Raw genomic sequence first — 14165 nt, forward strand, 5'->3', positions numbered from 1 at the left:
GACAAGAATATACATTTCAAATTTTAAATATTTGTCATTAAAGAGACAAATATAAAAAAACATATACCTTTCAAATGGGTACATCCATCGATATTGCATAGGGCCACCAACCCTTAGTTCATATGACAGATGTATGATCAAATGTTCCATAACATCGAAAAATGTTGGCAGAAATATCTTTTCTAGCAGACAAACAGTGGTGATGACAGAGTCCTCGAGATTCTTTACATCTGATACTACGACCTCCGATGCGCACAATGTTCTGAAAAATCCGCTCAACTCAAACAATACCCCCCATATAGGTTTGTCTAACATATCATGGAATGCTATGGGTATCAATCATTGCATAAAGATATGACAATCATGGCTCTTCAACCCATATAACTGTCCATCGTCAATCTTCACAGCCCGAGCAATGTTAGAGACATATCCATCTGAAAATCTCAGTTGTCTCAACCATTGACATACATGTTTTATTTGATCAGGTCCAAGCACGTACTTTGCCTTTGGTTTCAGTACTTTGTCATTATACTCTTTGAGTTCCAATTTTGGTCTTTTACATATTAATTTTAAATCCATACGGGCCTTTGGATTATCCTTCCTTTTCTCTTAATATTCATTACTGTATTGAATACATTATCAAACACATTTTTCTCTACATGCATCACATCCAAATTATGTCGTATCAATAGGGTCGGCCAATACGGTAGTTTTCAAAAAATAGATTTCTTCGTTCAATTGTGATCCATCCCAAATCCACGGAAGGGTGTAGGGCTGCAGGCATCTGTTAATACATCTGGAAAGTATCACAATCTTCTTATAATCTCTATGCCAGACAATCTTGAGGATGGACCTTCCGTTTCAGTTGTGTCTGCTTTAAACACATTCTTTTGTCGTCGGAACGGATGATCGTTGGGTAAAAATCGACGATGACACTCAAACCAGCAAGGCTTCCTTCCATTCCTCAATCTAAAAGCTTTGGAATCCTCTATGCAGTACGGACAAGCCAACCTCCCATGTGTGCTCCAACCAGATAACATACCATATGCAAGGAAGTCACTGATTGTCCATAGAACAGTGGCCTTCATGTTGAAATTTGGTTTTTTGTGGGCATCATACGTGGTAACACCGTCATCCCACAAAATTTTTAGTTCATCAATCAATGGCCTTAGATATACATCAAGATTTTGGCCAGGTGAGGTCGGACCAGGGATCAACAGAGACAAGAAAAGATTTGGACGTTTCATACACAAGCTTGGTGGAAGGTTGTATGGAGTTACAAATACTGGCCAACATGAGTATGGAGTTGATCTACCCCCAAATGGATTAAATCCATTTGTACATAGACCGAGTCTAACATTTCGCACTTCAATTGCGAAGTTCTGATGAGTACGATCAAAGTGCTTCCAAGCTTCAGCGTCAACAGGATGCGTGATCTTGTTTTCATCGTGTCAAACTTTATTTGCATGCCATCTCATGTGTTTAACTGTCCTTGAAGACATATACAATCGCTGCAATCTAAGAGTGATAGGAAAGTAGCGGAGCGACTTTTATGAAACTTTCTTTGATCTCGTGCTACCATTGCCTCTTGTCTTTGGCTTGAACCGAGGATGCCCACATGACAGACATGAAATATTATTTTCCTGCTCCTTGAAATACGTGTAGTGATTTGGACAAGCATCAATCTTTTTGTAACCCATACCTAAAGCGTTGACCATAACTTTCACACGATAGAAATTTTGTGGCAATTTCTTATCTTTGGGCAACATACTGTTAACAATCATGCACAAACGGTCAAAACATGATTAACTCAAATTATACTCGGATTTCAAATTCATTAGTTGAAGAACTGCAGACAAGATAGTGTGACTCTCACAACCGTTCCAAAGTGGCTCATCAGCATCTTTAAGTAAATCACAAAATCTACTAGCTGCGTCGTTTGGTGATTCTTCATCTACGACAGTTATTACATCACTAGAACTCATAGCAGAACCCAGTTCTGTTCCTGCGGCATCAAATATCAAATTCGTATATGGATTATCGTGCACCACATTCACCCGTGCATCAAAATCGTTTCTAAATTCTTCTCCATGAAACGTCCAGTTCTGATAATCACTCACAAAACCCTTCTTGTATAGGTGATGTCTAACGCATGAGGTTCTACAAATCGATTATTCTTATAAATCTTGCAGGGACACCTAATCCAACCTGTGGGATCCACTGTACTGACACTTGTCATTGCAAATTCAATAAAACTGTCAACACCATCCATATATTCATGCGATAACTCATTGTCCACTATCCTACGATACATCCATTCACGGTTTGCAGTCATTTTGTCATATGATGTTACGAATAGTATCCTAACCAGTTAAAAGAGAACCATCAGAATGCTATGATGAAGAAAATATCAAATTTATGATGCAATATATGATGTTATATAATCACAAGAATTATGATGCATGCATTGATAACTTAATATTTTCATGTGCAAACTATTCATGACACGATACATTCATTTGAAGCATGCTTTCATTATATAATTTTACATGGAAGACATAATCAAATTGAAAGTAACTACATGCAAGCATGGAGACAATCACATCAAACATTGCAATGCATCGAAATCATTCATATCAAACAAATGTCAAACATGTACCTGCAGCAAACACACTTCAATATCCTGCTAACTACTACCATGCCTAGCATGGAATCCGTACTCCAAAAATAAGAACACTTCTATTCTCATACATTAAAATCATGCTCAGCATGATCTCCAAACTCCAACAAAGCAGTCATAGATATCAACAACTAAGTGAGTGTGTGAACAATAAAGTGTTACATCCAATAAATTAAATAACATGTGATGCGCTTGCATCACTTACTCACCACGGGTATTTACCCGATTTGCATTGTTTTTGTCACTTACTTACCACGGGTGGCGGGGCACAAGCGAGTTCCGTTTAGAAATCTGCAAAAACCACTGTGTTAAAATGAAGTCACCACCTGCCGAAAAAAAAACAAGAGGCAGATGCAGGGGGCGACCCCTTTGCCGAAAACGTAGGGGGCAACCCCCTGCCGGAAATGCAGGGGGGGGCAACCCCCTGCCTGCCGAAAATGCAGGGGGGCCAACCCCCTGCGACGTGCTGCCGGAAACGCAGGGGGAGCGACCCCCTGCGCCCTGCTGCCGGAAACGCAAGGGGTCGACCCCCTATCGAAAATGCAGGGGGCGGCCCCCTGCTGCCGGAAACGCAGGGGGGTCGACCCCCTGCTGCCGGAAATGCAGGGGGGTCGTCCCCCTGCTGCCGGAAATGCAGGGGATCGTCCCCCTGTTGCCAGAAATGCAGGGGGGTCGACCCCCTGCCTGCCGGAAATGTAAGGGGGTCGACCCCCTTCCGGAAAAGCAAGGGGGGGGGGTCGACCCCCTGCCGATGGAAGCGATTACCTGCGCGTCGCCGGGCGGTGGCGGGAGGCTGACGAGGAGCAGCGACTGACGAGCGGTGGACGGTGGGGGACGGATAGAGGCCGACGGGCGGCGGGAGGGAGAGGGCGGCGGGCGGGAACAAGACAGCGAAACAGGAAAAGAGAAAGAGGGATGGGATTAGGGATTTACGCGACATTTAGCGACGGAATACTTCCGTCGCTAAGCCGTTGTAAATCAAAATACCAAAATAGCGACGAAATATATTCTGTCGCTAAGCCATCGCTAATTCGCGACAGATTAGCGACGACAAAATTCCCTCTCTAAATCCTTCGCTAAAATGCTTTTCTTGTATTAAGAATTAGCGACAAAAAATTGATGTCATTAATCTGTCACTAATTAGCGATGAAAGTTGTTTAATCGCTAATCCGTCGCGAATTAGCGACAAATTCATGAAGAAAGGTTTCTTTAGCTAATCTGTCGCTAATTAGCGACGAAAAAAATCTGTCGCAATTTTTCGTCGCTAATTAACAATTTTCTTGTAGTGCATATCAATAGAAACCAAAAGGCATATTTAAGGACTTTAATTTGGACTTCATTTAAGTTGCATTTTATAGGCCATCTAATTTTTTAAACTTGAGTACTGGGCTGATGTCTCAGAGCTTTATACATAGTCTAGGTTCTCAAACTGCAACCTGATTCAGTCAGAGTTTAGAGTCTTCACGACCTAGAACTTTGAGTACCAAGTTTAGATATTCAGTTCAAATATCGGGATTATGAGCCAGTACCATTTACATCAATAACACATAATAGATTTATGTCTATTTTTATCATGTAGCGCATAAGGTGCAAGTACCCAAGCTCAGAAAACAATATATGACTAGCATGGGAAACCTCCTATGAAGTTAAACTTAGTTTGTGGAAATCAAAGAGTCTTTCAAATTTTGATGTTTACAGATTCCTCCAAGAATGTTAACTAATTTAATTAGAAATAGGACAGTATGCTGAATCGATCGAACACAGGTGGCAGGGGGCGTCGCCCCTGCCGGTCTGCTGAAAAAGAAACGGAGACGAAGAAGACAAGGATAAAGAAGAAGAAGAGGACATCCATGGGGGAGAGGGGGGTTACGGATAGAGCAGGGGTGGCAAGGAGCTCTGCCCCCTGCCAGCCGATCTTCCGAAAAAGCAGGGCGAACCAGAGAGAGACGGAGCAGGGAAGGGGGCAGCGCCCCTCCCCTGCGAGCCTAACACAGAGTGAGAGAGGGGGAGAGGTCACCTGAGAGGGATGGATGCGCAGGGTTCTTTGGCGAGGGTCGTCGACGAGGTTGCCTGCGTCGATCCCAGCAAACAGAAGAAGGGGATGAAGGAGAGGAAGAACGAGAAGAAGAAGAAAAGACAACACAGGAAGAGGGGGTTACCTGCGAGGTGACCGGCGAGGGAGAGCCCAGGGACGGATGGTTTGTCGGGCGAGGGAGGTGGAAGCAGGGACTCAGGGAAGTGCTCGTCGGATTGAGCCTACCGGCGAGACGGGGCTCCGGCGAGGGCTCGAGGCAAGGTGGGCTCGAGAGTGAGGGGTTCAGGCAAACAACGAGAGAGAAAGGCAGCGGGGATTCGGAGGGTACCTAGGGGTTGCCCAGGGGTGTCCCCGGCGGCGGATTTTGGCAGGAAAGGGGTGGTCTACACAGATGCGTACGCTCTAAAGCGAAGCGCGTTTCGACTTGAGGCGTGCGCTTCACATGAGTGAAGCGTGCGTTTCAAGCCTGAAACGCCTCAATACCTTGAGCGTGCGCTTCGCCTATGAGGCATACGCTTCAGGTATTGAGGCGTACGCCTCTCACAACACTGCACGAGACACACCAGTTTTGAGATTTTTTCTTAAGATTAGCATACAAGGGGCATAGTGATAAAAGTTAAAAAATGGCAAAATCTCTGGGGTCAAAAAACCCGGGAGATTTTGAAAATGTTCATAAATCTTGCTTTTTTTGCAAAATATCAGCAATAAAAAATAATAAAAAATACAAATAAATATTTTTTATAATAAAATATAAATAAAACATATTTAAAAATAAAAAACTTAAGAGTTTTCACGATAAATATATGTTAAAACCATAAATATTGATATTTGTCACAGTTTGAAAATCTCATGAGAAATAGCCGTTTTAAACTTTCAGGCAATTTCTCGTAATATTATCACGAGATTTTTATAAATCTAGCGATATTTGTGACATAGACAAGGGGACACAATGCGAGGGAACCATTGAAATGTCCTTCTGACATAGGTGGCTCCTATTACGAATAAAACACCTAATAGTTTAAAAAAAAAACCTTTTTTAGGTAGGCAAGTTGGAGTTAGTCCGACCCCATCAGTTATACAATCATACCATTTAGATTTGAACTTGCAACGTCCAGACACAAGGTGCACTGCTCTTACCAAACAACTAGAACCTTTGGTAAAAGAAAATAATTTTTGCTGAGAGAAACCGCTTCAAGATCAAAGATCTGCTGATTTTTTTTTTTTGCCATAACTCATCAAGGTTCCTTCAGTCATTTAGCACTTAGCAGGACATCAGGATTAAATAAAAAAAGAAATTCTTTTTTTGGCATGTGGTCGGGGTATTTAAGTCATTTCTGGTATTTACCATTCCCTATTGGAAAGATATTCAGATTAGGATTGGGAGTGGTTCGTTGTTTGTGGGGTCTCTTGTTGAGGAAATAACGAGGAAAGTGCGGGTGGCAGAACGGGCGTGCAGTTTTGTCTCGAACGGGAATCGTCATTCGAAAAAATTACTCGCAACAAAACTCTTCACGTCGATTTCGGTGTCGTGTTCTCTTGTTTTCTTGTTGTATTTTCTATCGTTTTACTTGTTCATTGTTTCCATTATCTACAAATTTTTAATCATTATTTTGAACGATTCTTGGAGTCTGAATCATTGGTATTTTCTCGTTGTCTTTCCGCGAGAGGAAGCGAAGTACCCGTGTTTTTTTTTGCTTCGCTGTGAGGTGGGTGTCGTTGTTTTTGACCGATTGGACAAGGGTCTTTTGTAATCCAGTCTAATTAGGGAGTTTTGAAGATTTATTTATTTGAATCAGAGGGATTTTTGATGTTGGTCATTCGAAAAACGTCGATTTTTGGATGTTGAATGCCGTTAGTTTCATTGTGTGAAGTTTCCCCCTCTGAATTAGATAGTTTTTTGTTGTTGGCGATTCGAAAAATATAGATTTTCGTACTGTGCATACCGTTTGTTTCATTGGCCAAGTTTCTCTCCCGGAATTAAAGAGGTTTTCTATTTTGGTGATTCGAGAAACATCGATTTTGGGACGTTGAATGCCGTTTGTTTCATTGGTTCAATGGGAAGAAACAAAAGGTTGGTGTTTGGGCGTTCTATTCTCGATATAGATTGATGGGTTATCGATAGATTCTTGAATTGAATCAAAGAGAGATTGAGATTTTGAAAATTTCTCGTTTGGGGTTCGAGTTTCACGCCGATGGAGCTCGTCAGAGAGGATACGAATGCAGATACAGAGGAGATGGAGGAGCTCATCAGAGAAGATACAAATGCAGATGCAGAAATGGACAGAGAGGATTCCGTCTCTTCCCCTATGAAGGGAGGGCGCATCTACCGCACCAGCTTCCCGGGCGCAGTGAGGCAGACGGCTTACTATTTCGACGGGTTGGGCAGCTACTTCACCAAAGAGTGGGATCTCGTTGAAGGTCGGGGGAAGGAATTCTGTTGGTACCATGTGGAGCTTCCCAAAGAGAACCAGAAACTCTCATTGTCCGCTCGGGATCTGATCGACGTCCTCTGCCCGCCATTGAAACTCCAAGACATTCTTGCGTTGGTTAGCAATGGACCCTTCTGCGGCTACGTTGACGGCGCGTTGGTTTTTCGCGTTAATTCCGCCGGTCCTGCAACTAGCAAGTTCACGCATCGGCTTGCTGCAAGGGTGACCAAGAATTCGGTCATCACCGTTTCCCTTGGCCGGGTTCCTAGATTGGGATTCAAACGGACTGAGAAATCCCTGCTTTATGAGATTCCCAGAGTGGAGAATCACAATTTGAGGTACGACGAGGCGAGGGCCGGATCGAGCGTCACTGTGATATCTGAGAATGGGCTTGAATCAGAGCCCAGCGTGACTGTTATCAAGGAGCACGTGCTTGAGTTTCTACTGACGATGAACCACTCCGAGGAAGCCGATAATCCGGTGCCCAGGACAGTTTCGAACCTTCTTGTTCATATTGTTGATACCCACATGGATCAGCTGCAGGATATAGTGACTACACTTGAGTTGGAATTGGATACAGTCGAGCTCGAATTGGATAAAGGTGAGTCTCTCGCGCAATTGGAAGTAATTCCTGCAATTTCTTCTCTTGATCATGCGATTCATTGCTGTTTTGGACAACAATTTGATTTTTACTGTGAGACAGAGATTCCATATGTTGTTTTATCAAATAAAAAGTGTGGAATGCAACATAAACCTATGGTCTAGTTGCCCCTCTGAGGTCACACGGATCTCATTCATTGATTTGTTACAACCCAAAATCCTCTCAATTTGTTATATTAGTTGTTTCTATGGTTGTTTTAATAGCTTAACTTTTTCCTTGTAAGATTCCAAGGTGGGAAGCAGATCCCTAAACGTGTCTCTTAGGCCTTTTATGCCAGAAGATTATAGCCTAGTTGAATTGTGAGAAGAATTTTCTTATTATTGTTGTTGTTGTTTGTTTTTGTTGGAAGGATACTTTCATTTGATTTACAACAACCAAATCCTATAGAATCTTGTCAATCCATTTGAGTTAAAGAAATTATTAATATGATTAAGGTTCTCTTATTCCTAACGGAGAAGTATAAGCTTCTTCTCAATAAAGCTTGCGTTTGATTCATGTCAGATTAATGCATGCATGCTTCACATTTCCTTTGAGGTTAACGTTACAATATTTTGTGGTGCATACCCTTTAATTATGTTAGATATATTTTATCATCCATATGACCACGAATTCCCCATTACCATGATTTTTTTTTGTCTTACCCCTTACTGCTGCTCAGAACCACTGAGTTGTTAAAATCAGGCTTGTCTTGAAGAATACTTTCTTAAGACTGCAATCTGTATCTTTGTAAGTGTACTATGCCTTATCATAATTGTCGCAGAGGATGGTGCAATGAGTTGCAAAGTTGGCCCATTGGGCTATTGGTCAGAATGACCCTAACTTGACAGGTTGCACCCTTCTGTTAGTTAACCTAAAAATATTCTCCATAAGGACATGGTAATCATTCGAATAGTGTTACAAAATGCCACAAATCTTGAGTTCGGAAAAAAATGAATCAACCAACCAATAGCTCCTGAATTGATTTACAAGTTCAGGAGTAAGCTCATTGTTGAGCATGATGCAAATCAGCCTGCTGATTAGTGGTTCAGAACTTTTTGCGACCTAGTACCTTGACCACATGATTTATATATGGAACTTTGATATGAATTTTTTGTAGAAGTTATGTTAGTTTCTTAGTTTCTTGGAAACAATGAATCAGCATTTGAGCGCACAATAATGCTGATTATGTAGCTTCTGTAGTTCCCTCTGTCTCATGTGGCAGAGGTTTAGCTAGTGAACCTTGAGCTGGTAATATCTGAGTGTTGACAAGCCAAACCAATTCTTTGTAACGAGATATTGCGGAAATATAAAAAGTGCTTATGAGCACTTACAACAATGAATAAAAGAGACAATATCACAAGTCCACTAAGGGACAATACAAGCACAAGCCTTTAAGAAGGCAACAATATAAAAAACCTCTTATTGAAAAGAGAGAGAGCTCTCAAGAATGGAAAATATACAAGGGGTTCACCCCTATTTATACAAGAGGGAGAGGAGAGAAAGGAAGGCCAAAGGCCTCAAAAGGAGAGCCCAAAAGGGGGCTCCCATAGAGTCGTTGGGAGCCCCCAACGGTCACATTTGTGACCATTGGGGGCTCCAACGACTCTATGGTTGGAGCCCCTTTTTGTCCTCAAAAAATACAAAAAATAAAAAAAAGAAAATTACATTTTATCAAAACTCGAAAATAGCTGTTTTCTAAAACAACTATGTGAAATTACAAAAATACCCCTATCGGGTATTGATGTAATATATATATATACATATGTGTGTGTGTGTGTATATATATATATATATATATATATATATATATATATATATATAAAGAGGTACATTTTAACATTCTTGGTGTATCTCGTTATGCCCTATGGGCAGTTCTCGTTTCTTACCACATGGATTACTTGTTCTAGGATAATCCAAGCCATATTGCATTAGGATAAAGCAGCTTTCTAGCTAGCATGATTTATTGAGTAGATTTTGGTTGATAATTCTAAGATCTATCTTATACTTTCTAGAAAGATTATATTTCTTCACCAAAATGTCAGTGCATCATAGTTGTTGCTTTAATGTTTTAGGTGATTGATAGTTGTGGTTTTTTAGAGGATGATTATTCAGGCAGTGGCGTAGCTAGGATTCATGTGAGGGGGGGGGGGGGGGGGGGGCAAACAGGGGTGTAGCAAAAAAAAAAAAAGCTGTGATGGTCGGGGGTTCGGGGGCAGCGCCCCCGGAAAAAAAATTTTTTTGAGATAAAAAAATGGCTATAATTATTAATAAAAATCTATTTCATATGGACGAATCAAACTATTTGCTGCAGTCAGGGATGGGCTACAAAAATGGATAAAAACCTATTTCATATGGAATCAGGGCTGGGCTAGGGCTGGGCTTTTAAAAAAAAAAAAATTAACTGTTTCGGGAGGCAGGACTGGGCTACAGCCCAGTCCTGCCTCCCCCTAGCTACGCCTTTGTATTCAGGTAAGGCCATGGGTGCCTCATGCTACCATGGCGTGGTTCTTTTGCATATAGTAGTTGTAGGGAATTCATTTTATTGCATGTTATGCAATAAAAGTCAGTTTTGATGTAGGTCATAATTTTCATTTTGCATTATTTTCATTAGTATCTTCTGATATACAGCGACTATTTCCATTTTCATTTGAAGGAAGTGCAATTAGTATATTGCCATTTCTTGGTGTCTTTTCTCATTATAGTTACATATTTTTCATGATTAAGTTGTATGCCGAGGCATTATGATCAAATTCTGCAGGACTGCTTTTTTCATGCTTTTCTCAAGTTTTTTACTGATAATGATAACTTTCACCTTTGTTCTTGCTCTAAAGCTCCTCAGCTATATGGAGTTGCTAGAATAAAATGATTTTGGTTGAAGATATGTGTTATACCTGTGATTGTGCCATACCTGCATTGATACTTGGATACTTTGGTCGTGACCTATTTTACCCATCTTTTGATCCAATCAGCATGCAGACGAAACTCGGAATCAAAAGCTTCCAGTGTTGCCTATATAGTTTCTGATTATTAATTGTTAGTGAATTAGATATCTTTGACATGTTAGATTTTCACTTCATAATTGAGAGTCTACAGCGCCATATGTAGCATTTTGTAAAATGTAGTATAGTAGTATATTTTTTTATACTCCTCATACCCATTATCTTAGGAATTTGTGCCATACCCCATACCAGCACCTGTATCTATTTGACATAGGTGTGCATGTTTTCCTCATACATTGGGTTATGTCCGGCATCCCACATGTTTTCTTAATACATTGGACAATCACAAACTTTCATAGGGCAATGTCATGACCTCTTCTTGGGTTGTTGTATGACTTGAGAAATCATTATGATCTTTTGTTTTAGCTTATCATATTTTTTTTTCTCCATTTGGTTGTTCAGTTCAGTACTTTTTCTTTCTCCATTTTCTAGTGAGTTCTCAATATCCCTATAATTCTATGAAAGTGCATTTCTTCAAATCTGAACACACCCTTTGCTTTGTTTCTTCAAGTGCTCATTCTTTTCTATTATGAATATTATACTTTGCTAACTGTGGTTAATAGTGCATATTTAGACTAAGATACTAACATGGAAGGAATATCTTCACTGTAGGTGGTTTTGCACTGAAGAAACAAATGCTGGATGACAGAAGATTTCCTAAAATGCATTTAAACTTGCAGCGCCTCTTACAGGTATTTCATTACTATATATCTACACACACGCGCACACACACACACACACAGATATATATATATATATATATATATATATATATATATATATATATATATATATATATATATATATATACAACAACTACGCGTGTGGTGTTCTATCTTAAATTTATTCTGGATTGTTGATGAATATCCTTGATGATAAAATAGGTAATTGCTCATGGTGAGCAAGTTTTCCCTCGTGTCAGAGAGAAGTGTGCTTCAAAGAGTTGGTTTGCTAGTGAAGATGTTGTTGCCCTTGAAGAACTGATTAGCCGCCTGAGGAGGCTAAAAGAAAACGTGGGCTTTATAGCGAATCGTGTTACAGCTATTCAGGCTGGTCTAGATAGTTGGCAAGCAGAACAAATCAACCGGAAACTTTACTATCTTTCTTTTCTCTCACTCATATTTCTTCCTTTATCAGTTGTTACTGGAGGTGGGTATAACTGTGTCAAAGAAATTCATAGGACTAGTGTCTGGTTAAATTATTCAGAAAGTGAGTCTAATATCCACTATCCTGATAGTTATCTTCTGATATACTTGTAGTCTTTGGGATGAATGTTGGAGGTGTACCATGGACAACACAAAGAGACCCTGCTACGAAAGACGGGTTTCGCAATGTTTTGTTACTTTGCTTTGTGTTGGTTCTGCTTCTACTTTTGTGCTTCAGCACACCATATCTCTATACCCGCATATCTGCTTGGAGACGACAGGGCACATTAAAAAGGACCTTGTCTATGAACTGGAAATCTTTCTCAAGGAGAAACATTCTTGGTAGTGGGTACCAGGCAGGCGGTTATGTTCGTCTTTAAGGCTTTTTGAAGGTCTCTCTCTCTCTCTCTCATGTTATGAATCATGTCTGATCCTGTCATCTTATGCTGCATGTTGGTATTTGATGCGGTTATTTGTGAATAACATTTTAAGGTACGGTGATCAACCAAAATCTGTTCAAAGTTGCATCTACTTTCAAGCTGTATGTAATATTGTTTATTGATGCCACGTTGCAGTAAAAAAACCAAATATTGAAATTGTAAGTTGAACTTTTACTTCAACGTCAATTATTATTTGAAAACCGGATGTGTCAGTGAGTGGATATGGAGGCGTGCACAAGCTGCACATCACACGCACAGGTGTCTTTATGCATGTATACAATATACATATGTATGCACACACACACACATATATATATATATATATATATATATATATATATTACTATGAATTTCATAGTCTGCAACCTGCACGTGCACACATAAGATTTGCTGTAAATCAATTGCTTGAGCTTGACCCTCAGAGATTTATGCTCTTCAAGCTTCCATCAGGAGTACTATAATTGTCTTCTTTATATAATTATGCTATGGAGAAAGCATGAATGTGTACATTTAAGCAAAATGGAAATGCAATAAAATGTTGAAATTTAATAGCTATGTATTTTACAATTTTATAAGACAATGTTATTTTTCAAGGACAGATATGCCCAGATAAAAATGTCTTTTTGAGTATCATGAAATTGACACGGAATGGGTTTATTGTCAGCTTGTAGAAGGCTTTGAATTTAATGGTTTCAGCCTCTCCTCTGTTTCATAGCTAGCAACATGTACACAATTGTCACTTGGATGGCTCATTCAATACATCTCTTTTTGCATTATGGCAATTTCAGAGTTGAGTTTCTGCCTGTAACCTCTGATTTATTCTTGATGTACATTAGCATGATTGGTTTATTTGCACGTCTTGCAACTTTTAGCCGCTGGTACTGATGTTGCATCTGCAGTTGGATTATTTAACATTGACTGATTTTTTTTATTCAATCAGTTTTTTTTTCTGTTTGGAAGCATGACCTACATCAGCTCTCAAGCAGCTTCTGATCATCTCTCTGGATAACCATGAAAATCCTGTTGTGTCCCCAAACAGAATGTAGTTCATAGTTGCTGGGTCTTTCTGCAGAAAACTTTGGGGACTGTTGCATAGTAGGAGAAACCAAAGATTGCTGATATCATTAAAGCGAAATTGCTTAACATATTTCTAATTTTTTTCTGGTGCACTGAGGCTGTGATGGTTGGTGCAGCAGAGGCTGACAGATTGCTTGTACTTGATAGAGTGCAGGACCAACATCTTGCTTGCATATGCCAACACTGAATTTGTAAATGAATGATGATTTTTTCATTTATTAACAGGTTTGATTGCATTCTAAATTACATGGCAGATGAAACAGATGTAATGGGTATCAAAATTAGAAAAGTTACACAGAATTTGAAAATATGTCCTGCTATGATGCTGGAGAGTTGCCTATATCTTTTCACCAGTGTTTTGATGGTATGGAAGATATGGTGGTGAATGTTTTTGAGGATATGGTAAATGGTGATGGGATGATACACTCTCTAGATTAGCCAGATCCTAATCTGAAACTTTATGGTGATGGTGGTAGTAGATGATTGAATGTAAGCTGACTCTGCGCGCACACACACACACACACACACACACACACACACACACACACACAGAGAGAGAGAGAGAGAGAGAGAGAGAGAGAGAGAGAGAGAGAGAGAGAGAGAGAGGCTGTTTGAAGCTGAAAGTACACGTGTCTTGCTTGGGTTGTGAGCTGTATATAAACCTCAAAGTTTGGATTACAGTTGGGGGATGTGGCAGGTAAATCAAATTCAATGTTTATC

General features: G+C 40.1%; 1 protein-coding gene across 4 annotated transcripts; it reads left to right on the forward strand.

Annotated features, from left to right (window-relative positions):
* The first annotated feature begins 6087 nt into the window (after nucleotides 1-6087).
* Nucleotides 6088-13742, forward strand: LOC149847702 (uncharacterized). Of its 4 annotated transcripts, none has more exons than XM_090009294.1 (5): nucleotides 6101-7745; nucleotides 11396-11475; nucleotides 11668-11932; nucleotides 12043-12320; nucleotides 13309-13742. In XM_090009294.1, exons 1-4 carry the CDS (start codon nucleotides 6908-6910, stop codon nucleotides 12306-12308), a joined length of 1449 nt encoding a protein of 482 aa, XP_089865420.1. In that variant the 5' UTR covers nucleotides 6101-6907; the 3' UTR covers nucleotides 12309-12320; nucleotides 13309-13742. The 4 variants fall into 4 exon arrangements, with proteins under 4 accessions (XP_089865414.1, XP_089865420.1, XP_089865425.1 ...); XM_090009299.1 differs by having other exon boundaries at nucleotides 13329-13742; XM_090009305.1 differs by having other exon boundaries at nucleotides 13441-13742.
* Nucleotides 13743-14165: the final 423 nt, after the last annotated feature.

This window comes from Nuphar pumila, chromosome 1, assembly GCF_984573655.1.
Source record: "Nuphar pumila chromosome 1, dmNupPumi1.hap1.1, whole genome shotgun sequence".
Classification (NCBI taxonomy): Eukaryota; Viridiplantae; Streptophyta; class Magnoliopsida; order Nymphaeales; family Nymphaeaceae; genus Nuphar; species Nuphar pumila.